The 23,909-nt window shown below is 39.8% G+C and overlaps 1 protein-coding gene across 1 annotated transcript in view; it reads right to left on the bottom strand.

The window, feature by feature from the left end:
- Nucleotides 1-17,034: 17,034 nt before the first annotated feature.
- LOC144514075 (leucine-rich repeat and fibronectin type III domain-containing protein 1-like protein) overlaps nucleotides 17,035-23,909 on the bottom strand; it is a 60,945-nt gene continuing 54,070 nt past the window's right edge. Inside the window, exon 7 of the mRNA XM_078245262.1 lies at nucleotides 17,035-17,749. Within this exon, the coding sequence (XP_078101388.1) occupies nucleotides 17,035-17,749 (715 nt within the window). The remainder of the gene's footprint in view (nucleotides 17,750-23,909) is intronic.

The following is a 23,909-nucleotide window of genomic DNA, read 5'->3' as shown; positions in this document are numbered from 1 at the left end:
CAACTTTTACTGTTTAGCCATTTATTTTCTGTCTGTTTTTACCGCACGCTCGGTACCTGTCGGTGCATGTTAATGCGGCTCCAAATGTTGAATTCAAGGTAATTCATATTTTCTGTCAATTTTTATGTTGTGACACATCCACGTATCTTTAAGTTTCTTTTTTAACTTATCTATGCCCATTGTATCCACCTCCACACTGATACAGATGGAAAAAATCAGCATTCATTGTGTGCCTTTCCATGAAAAAAGGGATTTAAGATGATCATACCGACAGATGGATCCTGCAGCAACTGGCCAGTCAACGGCTGAACAAAGAGCGGGCCTTGACGTGGTCGTCCAATCCAGACATGAGAACCAAGATTAGCAGTCAAAAGTAAACCAGACAGTATAGGTCTATTTCCTCATCATACTCATGAAACAAAGTAATGGGTAATAGTAAACAGGAGATACAGGAGAGGAGCTATAGGGCCTTTTTCTTCAGTTTTCACCAGCTTTTCCCTGGTGGTGACGTTCTCCACATCTGCCAGTCAGAACAACATCAGGGGTCTAGAAAACAGGAGAGCAAGAACACAAAGGTTTAAAAGTACAACATTTAAACGACTGGAAAAGAACCTTATTGTAAGGACTGTACTGTTCTAAAGGGGAATATTTAGAACAAGGGGGCTAAAAGGACGATTAAAACAGAGATGTAGAGTAGGACAGGTCTTGACAAAAGGATAGGACACCAAGGTTCTTGGAACAAAATATTTAAAACAGCAGAGGTCTAGAAGACACAATTTAGCACCTGTGAGATCTGGAGCACACCAATTAAAATGCTAATAGCACAGACGATTAAGAATACAACTGACTTCAACATGTGTTGTGAAGGTAAAGCACAATTTAATTTTAAGTGGCTTTCAGTTGTTCAGTTGTTGTTCAGTGTCCTGAGTTGAACTGCACTTAATCCTACCCAGAAGCCTGATTTATAACATTCTCTGAGGGCACTCAGTTTGATTTGTTTTCAGAACTTCTGCCATGACTTAAAAGTTTAAGAAAAGTTAATATTCACAGGAAAAACCTTTGTATTCTTTGTGAGTATATTACCTCCTTAGGGAAGACACAAGAAAATGAAACAATATGAACGTGTAGGAAGTAAAGGTTCAAATGTGTCATGTTTTTTTTCCCCTGACTTTGTGGTAACATCAAACTTGTCATGGGGCCAAACATATGAAAATGGCACAGCTAACAATTCAGTATGTTTCAACTTCTTTAATCAAGTTTTTGTTAGGTTTAAATGCTGTGTCTGACATAATATCTATTGGCGTCTTACAAGGCAAAAATGCTTTCATATGTCCCCTAAAAATGTAATCAAAACTCTATTTAAACACCTTATAATTTGTTTTATTTTGTGAGAGCTGTGTGAAAGTGTAACTGCTGTGTAGTCGGGAGATACAACAAATGCCTTCAAAAATGAGGTCTACTGACAAGTGAAAGCAAAGAAGTGCGATAGCTTGGAGATTGATGAAGCTGTACTTATTGTGGCAGTATATTGCCGCAGCTGTTATTTATAATGTGTATGTTGTCAAGAGAGCATTTCTTAACTGTTATTTGTCAGAAGGAATGTTTCCTCACTGCATTTATGTACAGCCAGTGCTTATTGTGGCAGTTTAAAAATTAAGCAGTCTTCTTAATGCCTCAGTCTGTATTCATCCATCACAACCACGGCACATCACCACTGCCTTCTCCTCCATCATCCTCCAGTCCTCTCCCCTCTTCTCCTCCATCACCCTTTTCACCACGCAGATGGATGAAGGCGATGCAGCGATACAGAGAGGAGAAAGGAGGAGGCGGTATGCAGAAACCATAACGCAGTGCGAGTGGTGAGGAAATAGATAGAAAGATGTAAGGAATAGAAAACAATTACAAAGACAAAGGTTTTATCAATTGAAAACAAACAGGGGAAGGAGACGTAATACGGGATTAAAAAGAAACCGTATGTGCAAACAGCTTTAGAGAAAAGGGATGAGAAGAGAGACAGAGTGGGAAGAGAGAATAATTATTGGAAATGAATACAATTAAGAGAATCAAGATAAGGGGGGGGACAAGTGTTAGGTTAGATGAGAAGAAAAACAAAAGGAGATATATAATTAAAAAGAAAACAAGGGAAGAATAGTAATAAGAGGCATATAAAAGAAACTTAGGGCAAATTAAAGAAAGAATCAGAAATCAGAGATAATCAATAGAGATAGAAAGATAGTGACCAGGAAAGATAAAAACAGAGAAAGTGTCAAGGTCAAATGAAACAAAGAAGAAAGGAAATGAAATCAAGGATCATTTCACCCACTTGACAGTAACGTCTTTCTCTAGTGGTATCTGTAGCCATCAGATTTATTTGTCATGCCGGTTTTGAGATGCTTGTTCTTGAGATTCATGCCTCTTCCCCAATGAAACAAATATCAATAGAGACTATTGTTTGTGTTGCTCATAGCATAGAGCAATTGCATTTAAGGGTGGATAATCCATTGAACCTGTCAGCAGTTTTCAAAAGAACTATTTCTTCAGTAGACACTCATTTCAATAAAGTGTTCACTGGGAGGGATGTTGTCAGCACTGCAACAATTATATTCTTCTTCAATCAGCTGATTGATTATAACTACAAATATATCACTTTTCAGAGCCCAAGGTGGCAAATTAATTTATTTGAACAACAATTATTTTCTTCTTCAATCAGCAGATTGATTATAACTACACATATATCACTTCTCAGAGCCCAAGGTGGCACATTCATTTATTTGAACAACAGTCTACAACCGAAAGATATGCAGTTTACTGTCATATATGACAAAGTAAAGTATCAAATATTCACATTTGAGATGCTGGAATCAGGCAATGTTTGCCATTTATGCTTAAGAAATGACTAATCATTAACTAATTATCAAAATAGCTGCAGACTAAATTGCTGTCGATTGATTTATGGATTAATCAACTAATTAGAAAGCAAATATTTCAAATCATGTTTCTATGCTGTGAGCACCACAGATTAAATTCCATGTTGCTTCATTGTATTAGGATGGAGGCAGGAATCTCAAGGATATACATCCCAAAACCTCAGCACACAAAACACCATAGGAAAATCACAAAATATGTTTTTTGTTATTTGATCTGACAAGAAAACAAGAAACCCCAAATGGAAGGGTCAGAGGCCCGTTTCAGAAACCAGGTTTAGTGAAAACTCTGAGTTTGTTAAAGCTCCATTGTGTAATTTTTTTTGTTGATTCTTAGCAAAAAAAAAACTTTGTTCTTTCACATATATGTGCTCATTCATGTGTAATTACTTCCACCAACTAATCAAAGTATTTTTGTATGTATGTAGAATCTGCCATTTAGAGCCATTCAGAATACATTTGAGCGAATCGCTCGAATGACGGCCGCCATGTTGCGCCTCCATCTTTAAAATACGTTAGCCAAAGAGGGACATACTTCCGCCTTTTGCGCTTTTCACTCAGTGGCACTGAATGTGACGAATGCCAGGGAGGGAGGGGGAGAACATTACTTGCAATTGCCGGCAGATTTGAAAGCCTGTTGAAAATGGAGGATTGCGCCTATTCTCGAGGACATGTAACGGAGTCGCCAAGGAAGATAAAAAGAGAATTAAAATGACAACGCGACAGGCAAAGCAACAAGACCAAAGTTAATATTATATATATATATTTCCAAGATGGAAAGAGCTCATAAGGAGCAAGGATTTTGAAAGTGACACCAAAGTTGCCTGCTTTCTTCTCAAAAGGTAATTCAGCTCTTTCATTTGTGTGTTTGAAGTTTTATAGTTGCTTGGCTACCTATAGCATGGTTGTGCATAACGCTAGAATGACGTCTATGATACTTTTCCTCGCGTCAATGATGAAAAAGGATTGTCTACCTTGTAACACAAACGTAATCATATGTGTCGTGATTTCCCTGGCAGACAACTCACGTCATGGAGTTGTAACACACACTAGCTACAGCTAGAACAGCTGCGTGTAAACGATGGAGATGCTAGGAGCTAATTTCGGTTTCATTGACATTGTTTATACTGCTCAGAGAAATATTTTAAAAACACAAACCTACGTTGCTTCTCTCCTACGCTGTAAACATTGCCTTACACTATTAATCTCGTACAATATACAGAATAACGATAGCACTGATACTTTGCTGATAATGTCAGCAAAGTATCAGTGTTATCGTTATTCTGTATATGCGTATGTTTGGGAACCTGATAGCTGATGTTAGCAATGAAATGTTACCAAAATAATCATAAAACTATTATTACACTGGAAGGAACACTTGCGGACAAAGTTGTACTTCTTGGAATAATGCGGCCGCCGTAGGAGTTAGAACGCGCTCGGAATGGGGGGGAGGGGCTAGAAAGTAATATTCAGTTGGTTGTCATATACAATTTCACTGCTAGATGGGAGAAATTCTTACACAATGTAACTTTAACCCTGAGATGAGGGAAACTCTTTATAGGTTCGATATCATTTCACCAGTAATATTATACTTATGATTAAATATGAAATGAATACACTATATTGGAACTTACGCATTTACTCTTGCAGCAATTTTCTTCCACGCAAATTCTCTCTTGCAGCAGCCGCTATGTTGCTTTTTTAACGAAATATATGTTCAAACTTGCTGTATGTGCGCATGAGTATTTTTGTTTGTTTGTGATTGTTACCATTAGGGCTGGGACAGTTACCGCATTACCGCAATACCGCGGTCACGTGACGTCTTCCGTGGGTCTGCGCTCATCACCATTATCACCGCAAAAACACATTGGCCTGCACATGTGTGCACATTGTGTCTAGTGACATGGATTCATTGATTCTAATGACATGGATTGTGTCTGATGACATTGTGTCTTACATGGATTCAAGGTTTTCTAAACAAAACTTATCATAAAAAGATGGAGCAAATCCGACCTTTTAGCGAGTTGGGGAGCGCAATGTTACATGACACATAATAGCATTCCATTCGTGTTGACTATTAGGCTTATATGCAAGAGTACCTGTGTAATGTCTTGTATCAGAGAAATGTCTTTGTCTTTCCTACCATGTATTAAGGAAAGGCAAAGACATTTCTCCGTTCTCAGCACTAGGGATGTAACGATTACCGGTGTAACGGTAAACCATGGTAAAAATGTTGAAGATAACAATTACCATTTTCATTTAAAATATCATTATTATCTCGGTGGATTACCACGGTGTGGAAACCGCGTGTTTCCAGCTAAATCTGAGGCTCCTGAAGTTGCTGCGTGGGAGCACTGCGGAGCTTACAGTGCATTTCTTGAAGTTGGAATCACGGCGTGAGGCGGAGATGACAGCCCTCAGGACATTTATCAGCCTTGTAAAAAATCCCATAGTAACACTTTCTCTCTCTCTCTCCTGAGATGATTGACCAATCATTGATGAGAGTCATCGCTTTGATCTCCTGCCAATCACTCACGCTCAGACTCGAGAAGGGGACAGAACAGTCGCTGTAAACGGACATTTCCCGTTTTCGGACTGGTTGAAGTGAAGTGTGTAGCCCAGAACATAAGTTTAAACTATTCTGTAACTTGCTAAACTGTCATGGGTTTTACTGCCTCATTATCTGTGTAAACGTTAAAGCTTCTTTCATATTTCAATAAGTGTTCTGTTACGATGTGGATTAAGTTTTGCCCGTGTTACGACATGACATTTATTTGGCGAGAGAGAGATATATTATCGCCTTGATAATATTGCTGTTGCTGTGTTTCTTATTGCATAGCTGATGTGCAGATTGTTTAATATTACTTGTGCAGCCACGTGTTGATATTCAAGTTGTGTTTGCTAGCAAGGTGCAATCACCAGTAAACAGCATAGACAGTAAAAGAAAGGTAAACAGACTAGCACTGTGGAGCCACGTAACGTGTAACAGATGTGGCTTATTCTCAGTTTGTGTTACTGAGCAATATGTTACATTTATGTTAATTATTACACAAAAATGTATGTAATTCTTAGTATTGTTTCTTGTTATATGCTGGTGGCTATAACATTTAGTTTTTGGTAAATAATGTTCATAGTAAGTCAGATGCTTATTAATGTGCGTTATTATTTGCTTATATTTCAGAACCACATCCAACTTCACATGTAATGTCAAAAAGTCAGACATCTCTGGTTCAAGTTCTTACTGGACACCCTACAGAGGGCCAGTGTTTCAGTAGCCAGTTTTCAATAGTTTTTATCAGTTATGTATTTTTTTGTATTTGTATTGCCTATATTTTTGTAATATAATAAACACTGTTACACTTTTCAAAACTACTTCAGCTTGTGTAGGCCTATCAGTGCTTTCTGAACATATTAAACACACTTTTAAAAATGCCGCGATAATACCGAAAACCGTGATAATTTTGGTCTTGTTTTATTGTTCACTTTTAACTCACTTTACATCAACTTTGCTAACTCTTTTTCCTCTCTCTTTTCCTCACAGCGGCACTCATACGTTACTACCGCTCGCTCTCCTTGCGTGAACACACCCACACGGGCACTGATGTCACTCACTTAAGGCACCCTGCCATTCTCGCTCTAAGTTACGCTACTCTCGGGTTGCAGTATACCGCAATACCGTGGGAATTTCTTGCTTTTCAACCACGGTAGGAAAAATCCATACCATCCCAGCACTAGTTACCATGGTGAATTGTAGTGTCATGGCTCCATTCATGCTGCTTTTTTATAGTGGTGGTGCATACGCTTACCTCTGAGTGAACCTACTCTGAGTTGATTGAACCAACTATAATCAGCTGTTCTGGAACCAAAAACTCAGAGTTTCCCATCTCAGGGTAAATCAACTCAGAGTTCAGGGTTAGACTCAGAGTTTGTTTAACCTGCTTCCTGAAATAGGCCCCAGATGGCAGCATGCTACACAGGAGTGAGTCTGCAAAAGGGACAGGCCGGTGTGGAGTAGAGACACAGGGTAAGAGAAAGGAAGAGACTATATGAAGACGATAAGGAGAAAATACAGGGAGTGCTAAAGGTTTAGGGGACAGTTTTTACTCTTTGTTTGTAGTGTTGGCACGCTTTCTTTATGATGCCAAGAGACCTTCAGATCTTAAAGTCTCTCCATTCGACACTATGAGGTCGCCTGTCGTCTGCTGCTGGATGCGTCCAAGAAACAGACGGAGAGAGAGAGAGAGAGAGAGAGAGAGAGAGAGAGTATACACATGGAGAAAGAGAAAAGGAAACAGAGCCATCCATGGCAAAAGAGTGAGAGACAGGAATGGGGAGAAACAGTGAGAATCAGAGAAAAACACTGACACAGATGCAGCAAAACAGCACAGAAAAATGGGGAAAAGAGAGGAAGCAAAAATGTCAGGACAGTCAGAGAGAGAGAGAGAGAGAGAGAGAGAGATGAATTCTGAGAGACAAAAGGCAGTGAAGAATGAGGCCAGGCATACGGGATGACACTCAAAGGAGTGATGATAGATTAAAATACATGGAGGACAGACAGGCTACAGGGTCATGGATAGGCCATTGGAAGAACACACACTTCACACAGAGTCACACACATCCTTGTGTTATCCTCGACTATTTTCTTTCTGGCCTAACCTTGTGAGGGCATTTGCACTGGCTCAGGGCTGTAAAACCTTGTACACACACAAATGCATGTACAGACCTGCATGGATTTGGTAGTTGAGCTTACACACACACACACACACACACACACACACACACACACACACACACACACACACACACACACACACACACACACACACACTTATTTTTGTCACTGTGAGGACATTGTATTGACTTACATTGAAGGCCTAAAATGAGCCTAAATGGAAGTATTACCCCCTTAAAATGAATAGTTTATCTTGTGGGGACATCATATTTGAAAGTTAATTTGAAAATGACGTGTCCAATTCGTACATTTGAATGTGAACAAAACAGTCTATGAAAAGCAAACAAACAAGGAGAACTCTCACCCACAGTGTGCCTATTTTTCATGTTGGGTTACATATTTGACAACCGTGGGCCTTTAATGAGGCCTCTCTGTGTATTTGTCAGTTGTTCTGTTCCTCAGGCACTCTGACTCACTGTGGCTCTCTCTCTCTCGCTCTCTCTCTCTCTGATCAGATCAATGTTGCCTTTCTCTGCATTGCAGCAACCAGTGAAACACATCACAGACACAGCTACACCCTGAGAAGCCCCAACAGCCTCTGTACATACACATGAGTATTATCCCTCATTGAAGGTTGCCCTCAAAGTGCCAACGATCCTGCAATCAAAGAGAGGAAACAAAGAACACAAAGGGCAGCTGCAACTTTTTCCTCATGGGTGAAGTGTCAAAATAAAAACTGTAGTAATTGCTTTGTTTGTCTGTCTCGTTGTCATCTGAGATGCTCTTTGGAAGCTCCTATGAGTGACACACTTCAGACAGTGAAGGTTGAGATGAGGTTAAAGCTGTTAATTAGGCCTATAGGGGAAATGTTTTAGTTTGTGCATATGGTTGCACTTCAGTGCTACAAGTAAGATTCAAACAAATTCTTGATCCCAGTTTGCAAAATTCTAGCCAGTTACTGCCCTAATGAGCAATCCTCAACTGCTCTGCTTTAAAACTTTAATTTGGCAATCAACCTCTCAGAACAACTTGCCCACATAAAGCTTCAGAGGTGAAGAAAACAACTTGTTTTACTATGTCTTAAGTAGATGTGGAAATCAACAGAGGCCCCACAATAAGATGTTATCACAATACTTAAGTCATGATACGATATTATTATAATTTTGAACATATTGCAATATTCTGCGGTATATTGCAATACATGTATCGGTTTGTTCATCAAACTTCAATTTATTGCTGCAAAATGGGATTGTCAAGTAGACAAACTGACCAACACATACTGTATATATTAAAGATTGATACTTGGCATCCGGGCATCGATACAGTATTGCCACGGGACATATCGCATACTTAATCCAGTTAATATCCAGTAGCCTATTAGTTAGAACAACACTTTACACCATTCTTTCATAAAATTATTATAGACTTTTGATGTGAGTATTTTAATTAGTATTATAATGTTCGACTGACTACCGATCCAGCAGAGTTCACAAAGGTGAAAACTTACTCTGAACTTGCTAACTATGCTGCTGAGCTCTGCACAGATCTTGTCTCCTCCCCGCAATCAATGTAATGACACCTCATTTCAATTCATTCAGAGAGGCCAATAGAATGACATATCAGTCGCTGATGAAGTATTTTGACTCGGTGGTTTAAGCCACTCATGTGAAATGGTGTCTTTTGTTCATTCTAATATAACTCCCATTTCCTGAGTGGATTAGTTTTAAAGGACAAATGCACAGGAGTGGGCTTAGTACAGGGAAAATCTACCTGAAAAGAAACGTTGCATGCTCTTCTGGATTCTGGATAATTATTATTATTATTATTATTATAGCAGTATTGATCATTTCAAGCAATCTTAAGCATGTGCAAGTCACTTCAAAAGTTTGAATCAAGAGAACTGGGGCCATATGTTATCTAATGCATTTCTCTTGTGTTCTTACCAACTGTCCAACTAGTCTAGGTCCTGGGTAAGATTTGTATGCACTTCATTTAGCGGAGAATATCTCAACTGTTATAGACTAATATGACCTTATTGAACAACGTGGGATGTGTGCCAAAATATCTACCTAGGACGAAAGTCCTGAAAATGACCACAACAAGTGACACTATTATCACACTACAGGTAAATGGGACTTTTTCTTCCCTTTATAGATATCCTCATACATTTCTACCAGATTAACCTTCATATTAAGAGAAATACTTTTTGTATTACAGTTTATCTAAAAAATAAAATAAAATATGCAAATGAGGCAGTATCTCATTAAATATGCGTACATATAAACCATCGAAGCTACAGATTTTCTGAGGTGATGATTATCAGGCCATAGAAGAGTGTAAAGAAAATGGCTAAACAGTCAACCTATTACATACAACTAGCAACATACAGGAATTGCCAGTTATTTATTAACCTAAACTTTAAAAGCTTACATTTCCTTTTTCAACAAACGTTTACTTGGCAGCCATAGTGACCTGAGGTCATAGCAGAGCACATGGCAGTTTTATATTTAATTTGGTGTGTATTATAGCAAAGCCCGTCTACGGAAAGCCGTTCCACTCCCTATTCAGCCCCATTGTACCGAATTTGGTTGCAGTTCCACCAGAGTTCCACTGGGGGTGATCGCGGTCCAGTGCTAAATGAATGGGACTCTATGGAGCTAGACGGCTAAATTTGTCTCTTTCGCCTGATTGTCGTTGAGAAATCTCAGATTTGATTGTAGTTTTTGCAAGTTCAACATGGATTATAGGTCAAAAGTTGAATGAACGAGTACTTGTGTCCTTTTGATTTCTTACAGGTTGAGTCGTTGTTGCCCATAACACGCTAGCATTCTGCTAATGAATGCTGATTGGTCAGTGAAGGACTGATTACGATTGGAGATCCCGCTTGACGGCATCCAAAGCAGAACCAGAATGTCAGAGTGAATATTTTTTATATTTTTTTATTATATATATTTTTTTCTTTAAAACATTAGCAAACCTCTTTCTAGCATGTGTATTGACAGGGAGAGTCTAACCTGTCAGCTGTGTTGTCGATGCTTCGAGAGAACAAAGGAAGCGACTCGGAGCTTGCCGTGAAGCAGTATCTCTGGCCATATATGTGTATGACGTCATTGACATTTTAAAAGGCTTTTTAGAACAAAAAAGCCACTTTAAAAAAATCTAACACCCAGCAGTGTGTATTTTCTTAGCCTCCCCTTTCGAATGCAACATTCAAATTACTAGACAAAAAATGATATCCTGAGAAAAGTGGATTTTGAGGGGTATAGCTCCATAGAGTCCCATTCATTCTGCACTGGCCTGTGAGCGCCCCCTATATGGAACTCTGGTGGAACTGCAACCAGTTCAGAAGCCGGAAGTAACAAAAGAGTGGAACTCCTTCCCTTATTAGAAATTCTTTGATTATAGCTAGCTAGTTTAGTCTAGTTTTTGTTTGTTTTTTTTTGCAAAATGTGGCAAATGTCATCACCAGTACATCTCATTTGCACACACGAGGAAGCTGATGATAGGATGATGTTCCATGTGCAGGACATTTTAAGTCACCGTACAGCAGGGGTGTCAAACTCATTTTCACTAAGGGCCACACTGAAAATAGAGAATCACAGCAAGGGCCGGACATGTAGAGTTTATTGACATGCTTTTGTTACTGCATGTCACTTTTGGCGCACAACTAGGTGAAACAAAATGTATTGTGAACCCAAATTGATATACGGGCCAGATCTAAATCTGCAAGGGGCCAGATTTGGCCCGAGGGCATTGAGTTTGACACATGTGCCGTACAGGATCTACATCACTGACACTGTCATCAGGTGACACAGATGTCTTTGTGTGCCTATTGTACCACATAACAGTCAATTGGAGAAATCTTGGCCTCCAAGAGCTCTGGCTCATCCGCAACTCAGGAGTGTAAAGCTCAATATTACCACTTCCTGATATCTGCATACCGCTGGCAGACGAGCTCACACAGTGTCTCCCAGCACTACATGCGCTGACTGGGTGCGATACAACCAAAAAAATATCAACCAAACTTGCAGTTCTGAACATTGTCCGCAAACCAGACAACTCTTCTCTGATTCTCAATTTCAACTGTCCACAGCTAACAATGTGGAGTGCAGTACAAATGGCGGAAACATTCTTGGTCAAATGTCTCAAACCATCAACGGACATGGAGACATTTGACAACCTGCGCATTGCTTCGTTCGATAGTAATGCCCTTAAGATGGACTTTGAGAGGACCGCTTGCACCTCAACTAATGCAAGAAAACATATACAAAAAGCCTATTATCAACAGCAGCTTTGGGTCCAAGCGCCATTTACAGACGCCACCTCAATCTTAAATGCAGAAGCTTATGGTTTTGCAAATAAGGGCAGTTTATTATCCCTGAAGGTTTGCCAGATCCATGCTCATGTGGCAAGTGCGCACACAAGAATGGGTGTCCCTGTCGGGTAGCTGGTATCCGTTGTTTCAAGTACAACAAATGCAAGGGAGGCAATAGTTGTAAAAATCCTATCACTGAATGAGCTCTCATCATCATCCCCATACCTGGACTCTGTTGTGAAAGTTTTACTTTGCAACACAGGGAATACACCTGTTGTTTTGTATTTTTCACTTTTTCACAAGTTAACGTTCCAATGATAATAGCAAGGTTGGATATAACATGTCTGTATATTAATCAAATGCTCTTTTAAAAAAGTCCCTTGTTTATATACAATTGTATTTATACAATAGTTTCCATTCAATACAGCACAAAACAGGACATCCCTCCCCCCCACACACACACACACATGACATCCACACTGAACATCTACAGAAACACAGTTAAAAATATCAAACCAGAATTCTTACACTTACACTACATGGTCATTGTGAACATTGTGATCACCTCAGAAAATCTGTAGCTTCAAGAGTTTATATGTACACATATTTAATGAGATATTGCCTAATTTGCATATTTTATTTTATTTTTAAGACAAAGTCTAATACAAACAACTCTTAATATGAAGATTAATCTGGTAGACATGTATGAGGATATCTATAAAGGGAAGAAAAAGTCCCATTTACCTGTAGTGTGATAATAGTGTCACTTGTGGTCATTTTCAGGACTTTCGTCCCGGGTAGAGATTTTGGCACACATCCCACGTTCACTGGGGTCATATTAGTCTGTAACAGTTGAGCTATTCTCCGCTAAATGAAGTGCATACAAATCTTACCCAGGACCTCTACTAAACAGCGTTCTGATTTTTTTTTTTCTTTTTCAAGCTGGCACAAGAGGTTGACGCACGGGCAGGCGAGAGAGACAGTGAATAAACTGAAAGCTCAACTAGTACTGAAGCTGGAAATTAACCAACTTCAGCAAATTGGGTTGTGACTGCACTCAACTTTAGCCTGTCTGAAAGTAGTTTTTGGTACCGGCTCAGTCTTGGGTTTTCTATATCTAGGTGTCACAGAGGTTTTATCACTAATCTTGGCTATGCTGTCCAAAGTTATCCAGCCTTTTTTTGATGTGGACTTCCTTTTATAACAAATCATAAAAAAACATTTTATTTATGTTCTTTTGGCTTTTTTCCTCCACATTTTAGAATTTCCAATCATTGTGAATAACTTTGTAAGTATGCTGTAAAAATTTACTTGATTGTACTTGCTGAGTGCTTGTACCGTTTACTGCCATTATGGTATGCCTCTTACACCAACACACTGCTTTTACTGGTCATGCTGATTACTCTCTCCACTACCACATCCCTCTCTTCTTGCAGCTTCTTAAACCGCAGTATATACATTAATAATAGTTGTGATTGCATCACTTGCCTTGTGCATTATGAATACTATATTCCTTCTAAATTATATGTGTCTGCCGGATTCTGTTTTGTTAAGCCTGGAGGGATTTGATTACGCTCCTTCTGAATTTAAAGCAAGTTGCTTGGATTTATATAAAGAACATCCTCAGGGGCAGAATCTGCACTGTGAGTGTATTCAGCTGTTTGAACATACATATACTCTAATAGTTTAACTTTATGAAGAGAGAGCCTAAACAGCTTACAGTGGTGTCAAGTTGAATGTTTTTTTTATAGAGAAAGACAAATATAAAAATTTTACAGAATAGCCACTTATCAGAGCTTTTAAGCTAATGTGTTGTGTGTTGCTTTTATAAGCCCCTCCAGAGACGTTACAGTATCTTTTACATGTAACAATATTTTTTTTAACCAAGGAAGCCTCACAGATGTGATAAATCAAAAGACTGATCCAGTTTTCCAAAAGAATACTAATGTTTAACTTCGTCATGATGACATTTTTATAAAGGGGAAATTTGGGTTTTGGATTTCTTCCAATCTGTTATTGAACTTCAGCCAACCTTCAATAGTCTCTTAGGCACTCTGGTTGTGTCATTTTTAATGGAAAACAAGCCTTCTCAGGGTGCTTACAGTCTAATGGTTTGTAGCACACAAGTGGAGGACATACATACAACCAAAATAATGTTAGCTGGGGTGCGATGGGTGATCACCACCACCATTACCAAATCCCTCTTTCTCTGACTCCAACCCACTAAGATTTATTTGGCCGCTGACACAGTCTCACAAACTTCGCACAAGAAAAGGGACCAAAAAGTACCATTTCTTGCAACAAGGTCATCAGGTACAACTATAGACTGTAAAAATAATGGACTTGGCATCATGGTGATGTCACCCATTATTGGGTTGTGGACTGCTGTTTCAAAGCCAGGAGTTACCATCTTGGTATTTTGTAGCCAGAAGAGGGTGGAGTTGGGCAGGATGACATGGCTAAGCCAGTGTTGTGTATGGTTTGATTGGTGCTGCGCTAAACTAAACGGTAAAGAGGTAAATTCACCGATTTTTAACCAGCTGACAGAAGTCATCCAGTGCAGTTTCGCTGGTAGGTAAACAGGGACCTCTGGGCACTGGAGAGCTGGGTGAAAATCGGTACACTCTCCCTCAAGTTACCAGTCAGCACTAGCTAGCTAGCCTTGGTTGGCAAGGAATGCTGAACAACACATTTTAGTCAGCCAAAATATTCCAATTAACTTTGATGTAGTGAAAACACAGTGGCCCTCATTTATCAACCTAACGTAGAAACCAGCGCAGATATGAGTGCAGAAATCATCTTACGACAGGCTTCACGTGTGATTCATGAAACGTTTGTATCACACCAATCAGAGCGTAAGGATGGTCATACATTGATAAATGCAGCGGCTGGAAACGATCGTAATTTAAATATCACGCCACAATATATTCTCGGTTTTGAGGCCTCGCCCCTACAATTTACGACATGACAAGACGTAATCCGGCTAAGAAGTGTCACTTTTCAGAGCTGGAGATTGAAACCCTGATATCTCAGGTTAATTTGCACTAACATTTGTAGATTTGGCAGCCTGAAAGCTGTTATTAAAGGCTGTAGAAAGAATGCGGAATGGAAAGAGATCACTGATGCAGTGAACAGTGTTGCCGTGGTAAATCGGACTCCAGCTGAAGTTTATTTAATGTATACATCCTTGACATATGTATGCTATAGTCCTAATAGTAATATACAGGCTTATATTGCAATCTCTTAGGCCTACATGGTTTACGTATATTTAAATAAACACACAGTAGCGGAGTTTATGCAGTGTCTTTTATTTTACTCGTGTTTTTTTCATGAGTCAGAGCCAGGCAATAGGTGTGAGGGAGAGCGTGTGTCCTCTGCCCCCCGTGCTGGACCACCACCCCGACCCTGTCTCCTGACAGCAGACGGGCTTGAAAAACAAGCCGAAATAACTCGGTCAATGGCAGAAATAAATCGTTCACTTGTGGCCTTTAAAACTTTAAAAGAGAAACGAACACCTGAAGAATAAATAAAAATGTTGTGCATCGTCATGTTTCCTGTATTGAGTAGGCTATCGTTGCCAAACATAACACTATACCTTTTAAAAGCGAGGAATAATATCCTGTCTCATTCGTATAGCCCCAATTGGGGCTGTGCTGGACACTGCTCTCTGGGCATCGGGTCATCTGGCTCCAGAACCCCACAGGCTAAAACAATGTTGCAGACTTTTTCTGGCGTGTATAGTAGGGTCCCACCGCTAATGCAAGACGGAGCCATCTGCCCTTAATCAATCCGATGGGGCCCTCAACCGTGGCCCGTGCGCGTACATGTGCACTGTTGTACCGGCGATTAGAGGTCTTTTAAAAGAGTCAGATCTGCCATTGCTGATAAGTGATCAACTGATGACTTCTCCTTCTCCTGTTAAACTTTTTATATGCTGCACCGCAAGTCCACACTGACTCGAAAACTTGCGTACACGAGTTCAGACCAGACATGAGATTTTATCGCAGCCTACGCTCATGTTCAAATTGATAAATCCCTTGCTTTGCGTAGGAATACGTACGCCCGTCCTACGCCTGTTTTTGGTCGTACGCACGTTTCATAAATGAGGGCCAGTGAGAGGGTCAACGTTTAAGACAAAAACATGGACAACACCCAAAAACATGTTCACAGCTATTTTAATGAGTGCCATGGATATGCATTGCTAAGCCTCTATCATGACTGACAGGTCAGCATGTAGACACGTCCTAAAGCATCCCCTGCTCTTATCTCTATTTTAAAATAAATGGGACGGTAATTTACAAAATGATCATCATGCTGTATTAAAGAAGACTTGAAACTAGCGATTGAGACCATGACCTCATTATGAAGAGGTTTATTGAGGTAATAAATCAAGTGAGAATTAGTCATTCCAAATAGACTTCTGTGCAATCGGAATTCTTTTTAGATCCAGTGGATTCGCCCCCTGCTGAAAATTAGATAGAATGCAGGTTTAAGGCACTTCCGCATTAGCTTCTCTTTTCAGCCCTTGAAGTTGTGGCTTGGGTACAACTCACTTTAGCAAACAAAATAAACTCAGTAGTTTCTTAAACAAATGGTTTTGAAGACTTTGAATTACCTTCCTACCCATATGTGTATATCCCATTGCTCCTAACTGAAGCTTGGTAATTGGCAAAAGCAGAAAAAAAAATCATTTTGGAGGATTTGAGGTAATAGGTTCATTCTCCTACACTATAGGGAGGTTAATTCAAGATTTCTGCACTGTCAAAATGACAGAGCGAATGCCATTTTGATCTGATTTGTCAATAACCATAGAGAAGGGAGTTAACTTTTGACTTCAGATGCTACTTCAGCTCTACAGACAGAACTCGTGTTTCCCCCTCTGTCTCTCTTACTATCTTCCCAGTACATGAGGAGGGCATCTCTGTTATTCATTCTCTCATTCACACTCACTCAGTTTCTCACTGTTCCACTCTTCGTTATTATCTCACTCAATTTTACACTCTTGATTGCACATCTATTTCTCATTCTCCATCTCTTTCTTTTAGACTGTATTTTTTTGTTTGCCCTCCCTTCTTGGTGATTCCCTGCTCTTTCTCTATCAACTTTGTTCCACCTTTCTGAAATTATTCCTCCTTGCTCTGTTGCTTGCCTCCTCTAATGTCTATTTCCCTATCTGTCTCTTTACTACCTGCCAGTTCCTTGGGGGAGGTGGGCTCTTTGGCGACAGATGGCGGCCTGCTTTTCATCTCAATAGCCACCCTGGAGGAGAAGCGGGCCTTGGTGGGCGAGATCAACTCCTCATTGGCCAAGGAGTCAGTCCTTGTCATTATGCTCCGTCCACTGCTCGCCTCCTCGACCAATGCCACAGTGTCTTTCAGAGTGTTGTTAGGCGACATGGCCTTGGACGGCGCTAGTGCTTGGTCGTCCTGACTGTCAGGCATTTTTGAGGCAGAGTGAGGGAGGACTTGGACCTGTCCGCCTCCTCCTTGTCCGTTGCTCTGCGGTCTTGGCGCAGTCGCCGCAATGGCTGCTTTTCCATTGCCTGCCCCTTGGTGGCTGTAAACCTTGTATCGTATCATTAAGATGATAATAAAAACCAGAACAGAAGCAACAATAATCCCTCCAATGATGATGATCATAGTGCCACCCAGGAAGTGGCTGTGCAATGCTTGGCACTGGCTGAACTCTGTGTCTGTGGTGAATGACAGACAGCCCAAAGGACGTGTTGCAGTTAGTGATGTGATGACATCATCAAACACGGCCAGGACACAAAGATCGTAGTTGCGCCCAGCCGCGAGGTCCCGAACTAGGAAGTCATTGCTGCTGGATGGAATCATCCTGCCAAAGAAAAGACAGAATAAACAATATTAGTGTCAGGCAATTTGTTAACATGTGTCATCGGTCTGTTAGTTTTGAAAACGTTTGTAAGTGTCTTCAAGAAGTTTTTGGGAAATATAATTTTGTATTAAAGACACCATTTAACTGATATACTTGATTAATACTAATTAATTCACATTAATTGCTACCATGACCTACAGTCTTGTACTCTAGTCAGTGTCCACTGGATATGCTGAATATGCAAAAATGTGAAATGTGTCGATAGGCAAGCATACAATTCAACATATAACTCGAAAAAATAAAACTATTGTAAATTACAAATGTACTTGGTTTTAAAAGGAGATTTCCTTTTAGTAAATTCCTGTTTTCTATAAAATGTTTCCCAAATTACACAGTTCTTCAGGAAATTACCCTTCCATAAAATAAAGCATTTCCAGCAAAGATGGACAATATATTAGTTTTTAATCAGCCATAGAAAAGGATTGTAACACAAGTTACCTAAAGTGAGATATGTATACACAAATGCATGAACACCTTTACAAATGTATCTGGGCAGACATGTTTCAATTAAAAAGGATAACATATATAATATATACATACATATATGGTTCAACCAAATAACTGAATAAATTAAAATAAAAAAGCAACATTTTTAAGAGTAACTTTGCACCAGACTGAAAAGCAGTGTTTTGCTGCCCTCTTGGTTTGAAGGTTTTAGTCCAGTTTCACCTCTGGCCACACCCAGCACTGATGTCCCAGGGACCGTGGAGTCCATCTGTACTGCACAGCAGCAAGGTCAGAAGTTAAACCACTGGAGGTCAGCAAAGACGAGATTTCCAGGGGGTGTAAAGTTACTCTTTAAAGATGTAATTGTGTTAAATAATTTGGCTGGCAACATAATGGCCATACTGCTTTTCTGTCACAGTATCTTGCATCGCATATGAAAGCTGCAGTAGTGACACATGCACCATCATCATATACTTCCATGCGTTGCCGCCTGTGGCACAACAGCCACCTCATCGTTCTTATTTCCCCACAGAGTTAGAATTCATAAGCCTGCAATCTGACAAACACACAGATCCATCCTCTACAGCAGAAATCATCAACACTGATCAATCATCAACGCATTCCTGAGTCTTACCATTGTCAACTTCTATCTTGGTATTTCCAGAGCTAAATACCGTAACTCTAGTTTTTCCTTGGCAGTATGCTTTCCTGAGGGAAATCCACCACCCAGGTAAACAGAAGCAATGCTTTTTCTCTGCTTATCTTAGTTTTGCTTTTTTCTCTCGGTTCTCTCTACTTATCGTTTTGCTTTCTCTAGGGATCTTCAATGTAACTAGTGGAATTGTCAAACATCCATATGTCATTTCTACATTTTATCTAAATCACATTTCCCTTCTGCTTCATTCACATTTCCCCTATGTACTGTAAGTCTTTTGGCCCGTGCCCATCTCTCCTCATTTCCACCTTTGCACAGAGACAGACAAGCTATGCAATATAGTCAGAGTCAAATAGAACTGCTGGGAGGCTGGTGTGTGTGTGTTTGTGCGTGCATTTATGGAAGCCAGTGGGCAGCAGGGTATTGGCTGGCCTAGTCTCAGTGCCAAGCTCATCGATGGCATTGAACCATCAGCAGGAAGTATATCTTGGCAGATAGCTCTGTAGGTTTCCGTGTGTGACCTTGTGTGGCTGTGAAGTCTAGTGTGAAAGGATCCCCAGGACTGGGTTCTTAATAGGAATCGAACCAAGGCACTTTAAATGCCCTGATGTCTTGCCGAAGGGCAACAGCATGATTTAAGATCAGAGCTGGACTAACGTTTCCCTAAGCAATTTCAAAAGGGGTTTTGAAAGGGAAAAAACAAAACAAATGTAGTCATAGAAAACAGTGCCTCCGTTCACCTTATTAAACTTCAAAATACCACAGGCTGGGAGGTCTCCTAACTGTGTTTGTACAAAATGATACCGTGGCTGTTTGTCTCTCTTCTCATCTTTGCAGTGAGACAAACTAAATCATAGTTTATTAGGGTAGAAACATCAGGGAAATCTGTCCTTCAGTAAAACCCACAAAGCACACGTGGGCCTCTAATGCGATATCTGCAGTCTGACACACTGTTTTCCATTTTAACAGGTAACTTATTGCTTGAATTGTTGCCGTTTCTGAAAACATGAGCTGTGATTGTCACGATGCAAAGTGAGGTGTGTAACAGTGTCCTTAAGAACTAAATCATCTGACTCAAAACACGTGTGAAAGTCGTGACTGATTCTCAGTACATTGTCATGGAGACAGAGGGAGCAACTTTCAACACGTGACTGTATAACCTCTGGTGCTAACTGTAGATCAATTTTCACAATGTCCGTACAGTTGTTAGTAATTAAGAAGGAGTTTAAGGTGGAAACAATTCTTTTTTTAAGTAAATTTGAATGTTGGAATCAGCATATAATGATACAACTTTTTTTTTTTTAAGATTTTTTTTTGGGGGGCTTTTCCCTTTATTTTGAAAGTGGATAGACATGAAAGGGGAAGAGAGATAGGAGATGACAGGCAGCAAAGGGCAGCAGGTCAGATTCAAACCCTGCGGCACTGCAGGACTAAGCCAACATGGGGCGAACGCTCTTACTGGGTGAGCTAGAGGTAGAGCTAGAAACAGACGCAAAGGGAGTCGGGAAGTCGGTGACTTTATTTAAGGGAACTGCTGTGGAAAATCCCTTGTCATGTCTAAGGATGCATGATTACCTCCACCAAGAAGGTTATGTTTTTGGTTGGGTTTGTTTGTGTGTTGTCAACAGCATAGTTACGGAAAAACTACTGGCCCGATTACCATGAAACTTGGTGGAAGGATGTAGTATGGGCCAAGGAAGAACCCATTAACATGTTCATGGTTAAACAATTAATCATTAACATCCGTAGTGAATTCATCGGTATGCACCTCACCTCTTCACCTTGCTCACATTGGTTTGGAGTCTCTACTCTTGGCATAAACTTGTAAACCCCACACAACACTGGACTTGATCAGATGCCAGGTCATAAATATCAATTATGTTATCTCTGAAGCAGCATGGATCGATCTAATCCAACCAGAGTGGGTGAGACTGAATCAGTGAACTTCTTCACACTACCCAGATAATCTTTACCAACCATCAGCGTCGCCTCCAAATACAAACTCATGTTATATTTATCTTTTATTTACATTTATCTTAAATTCATCTTATTGTCAAGATGGGCAATTCTGGTGGAAATCAGCGTGGAAAATACCTTGGTGTGTCCCCCAGCCTGTAAGTGCTCTGTTCTTAATAGGAATCAAACCAGGAAACTTCTATTGCCCCGAGGCTTTGCTAAAATGCAGCTGCACATGAACCGAGAAGTGAGTTGGTGGGTGGGATGAGGTGGAGGGAATTTTTGGGGGGATGTTATACCACCACCATCTGCCTTGTTAAACTTGAAGGAGTACATGTTCTGAACAAAACTGAACGATTTAATGACAACTACATGCATATTTCCTATTTTTTGAACAGATGTTTTTGTTATTAGTTAGTTACAGAACAACCTTAGAGGAATGAAGGAGTGTTTGGTAACAAAGGAGAATAAACCTGGGCCTTCCACTCCAGGGAAAGTATTCTTATTCACCCCCTTACGCTGTTGCAAGATGTACAAATTTGATCGCAGAAACTTCAATTAGATTTGATAAAATCCAGTTTTGGGTCTTGTGCAAGTGTGTCATGATTGTTTTTTTGTTTTTTTTAAGGACAAGGACTGCTGGGCGAAGCAGAAATGGTTCAGCAAGCCCAATTGACACAACAATCATACTGGATGATTTATTCAGTTAATGGGTTCAACCACGGACACCTACTCACACACACACACACACCCAGGCAGAGTTAAACAGCATAATGGATTCCTTTCCTCCACGATTCAGATTCAAAGAGACACAGAACTACTGAACAATCTAATGGTTTGCAGGATTGTGCTGCTTTCTCACACACATACACACACACACACACACACAAACAGAGCAACAATCACTCCTCGGTTTATCCTCACACCCACAGGCACACACGTACACATGGACGTGCACCCACACAGCTAAAAAACTGCAAGACTCAAATACACAAACAGATAAACTATTTTACTGTTTGGATTGCACAGATTAGCACACGCCATGTGATCTGGCTCTATGTACACATGCAGAAAAATACTGTAAGCATGACAATTGCCTGGTTAATGTGTTAAAATGATGGCATAAGCTGACAACTAAAAATAATCCCCTTTTCCCCCATTTATTTTTGTTTTTTTAACAAGGATGTTAACACATGATCACTAAGAAAAGCTTTGCATTAGTACGAGCAATTAGCGATCACACCAATCCTTGAGTCGCCGCTACTTTGGGCATAGCCCACCGCTCAGACTGTACACCTTGCTGCTGCAGTAAATGTATATAAACTTTAACCCCATTATGCTGACTAAGATACTAAAAGACATTTTTCTTTTTTGTAACTTTGAGTTTTACCCTAACAGCCATGAATCTGCACTACAACATTATGCTCAAACATGGCTTACATATTACAGTATATTATAACATAACAGACATGACAAAGAACAGTCCTCAGATGGACTTGATCAGATGGCCTAAACAATTGACAGAAAATACTCATAAAATGCATTGTTTAAAAAAAAAAAACGTAAGTCATATACTATATTTGAAAGATTCATTGCACACAAGTGAACTGTAAACACTTCTATTATGTGAGGTTGCAGGTTGCAGATGGAAAATGCAACTGTTCTTAGGACAGCTATAGGAATTCAATACAGTGAAAGCTCTGGCTATCGGTAAGAGTAACCCCTTAAAATAGCACAGAGCACACTGTTTGATACCTTCATACAAATATGATGAGCTAGACACAACATAATTCAGACCTTGCCCATAATTCAATATATCCACTAAAGTAGTATATCAATGCCTTACAAATTGTTTCAAATAATGTGATTAAAAGCAGAGTGGGTTACTCACGTATGTTCTCTGTGATTGCTCTTGAGCTTACATACTTGTTTATATTGTTTTTAACAATTTTCATATTGTTGATATACATTTTTTTTTTACCTTAGCCAGCTTCTTCCCCACCTTTAGCTGGTGCGTTGACACATTTCTTCTTCCAAATGTACGATTATGGTGTTTACAGTGACTCTACCTTACTAATCAAATCACTTGCACACTTTTCGCTAGGCATGTTTCCACATTTTACCATTTGAAATGCTGGTCGATACATGTTTACATTATTATTCAGCTCCCTTTTTTAACGTATTTCTCGATTTCATTTAAACCCAACTTCAACCCAATGACTTCAACAGACTTACAATTACTGAAATATTACTGACATTTACTAAATTGTCTTTTCTCTTTTTGAACTCTGGTGTTAATGCCCATTAACACAAATTGCACCCACAATTCAACTGTGACTATGTTTAACCCAGCCCAATGACATTTCACAGTGACCAGTTGGAAGTGGGGAGCAAGGCATTCTCCCCCTGTGCTGTGACAGAGATCAATCTGTCACAGCACATGCATCATCCTGAATACTGAATAGCTATGGTAATGTTGCCGTCTCTGCATATTTTTCGGGTTTGATCTGGTTCAGAAAAAAATGTTTGTTCCTGTCGATGTGCCCCCCCTCCCCTTTCATCATCTTTCGTTTCTTTGCTTTTCATTTCTGATTTCAACACCACTGTAATCAAAGACTAGTAAATACTGTCTAGATTGCTGTCATTTCCCCACGTTATTCCTCCTATTTGCCCCAAAGCACAACTTAAGTGCACTTTTCACCATCTAACTGCAATGCAATAGATGCAATAAAACAGCATTTGCATACTTTCTTTTAAACCAGATAATAGGCTATACTGTGTAGGTAGGTAGGTAGATACCGTCTCTGAACTATTGAATGTGTAGTTGTTGATGTAACTCACATACATAAACATTGGATTTGGAGCTGCCGTAGTGTCTTTACAGCAGATGTATAGTCAGTCCGAAGCTGAAGAAGGCCTTGCTGTCTGTTGCCAATGGCATTAATAGATGCTAAGATACCTGTTATCAGCAACTCTCCTCTATTTGCATGTCATTATTGTTTTGTCTCAGGCGAAAACAGTGACAGGTTTGTTGGAGGCACT

The sequence above is a fragment of the Sander vitreus genome, chromosome 3 (genome assembly GCF_031162955.1).
Source record: "Sander vitreus isolate 19-12246 chromosome 3, sanVit1, whole genome shotgun sequence".
NCBI classification, from domain to species: Eukaryota; Metazoa; Chordata; class Actinopteri; order Perciformes; family Percidae; genus Sander; species Sander vitreus.
This window is presented reverse-complemented; position numbering and strand designations above follow the sequence as displayed.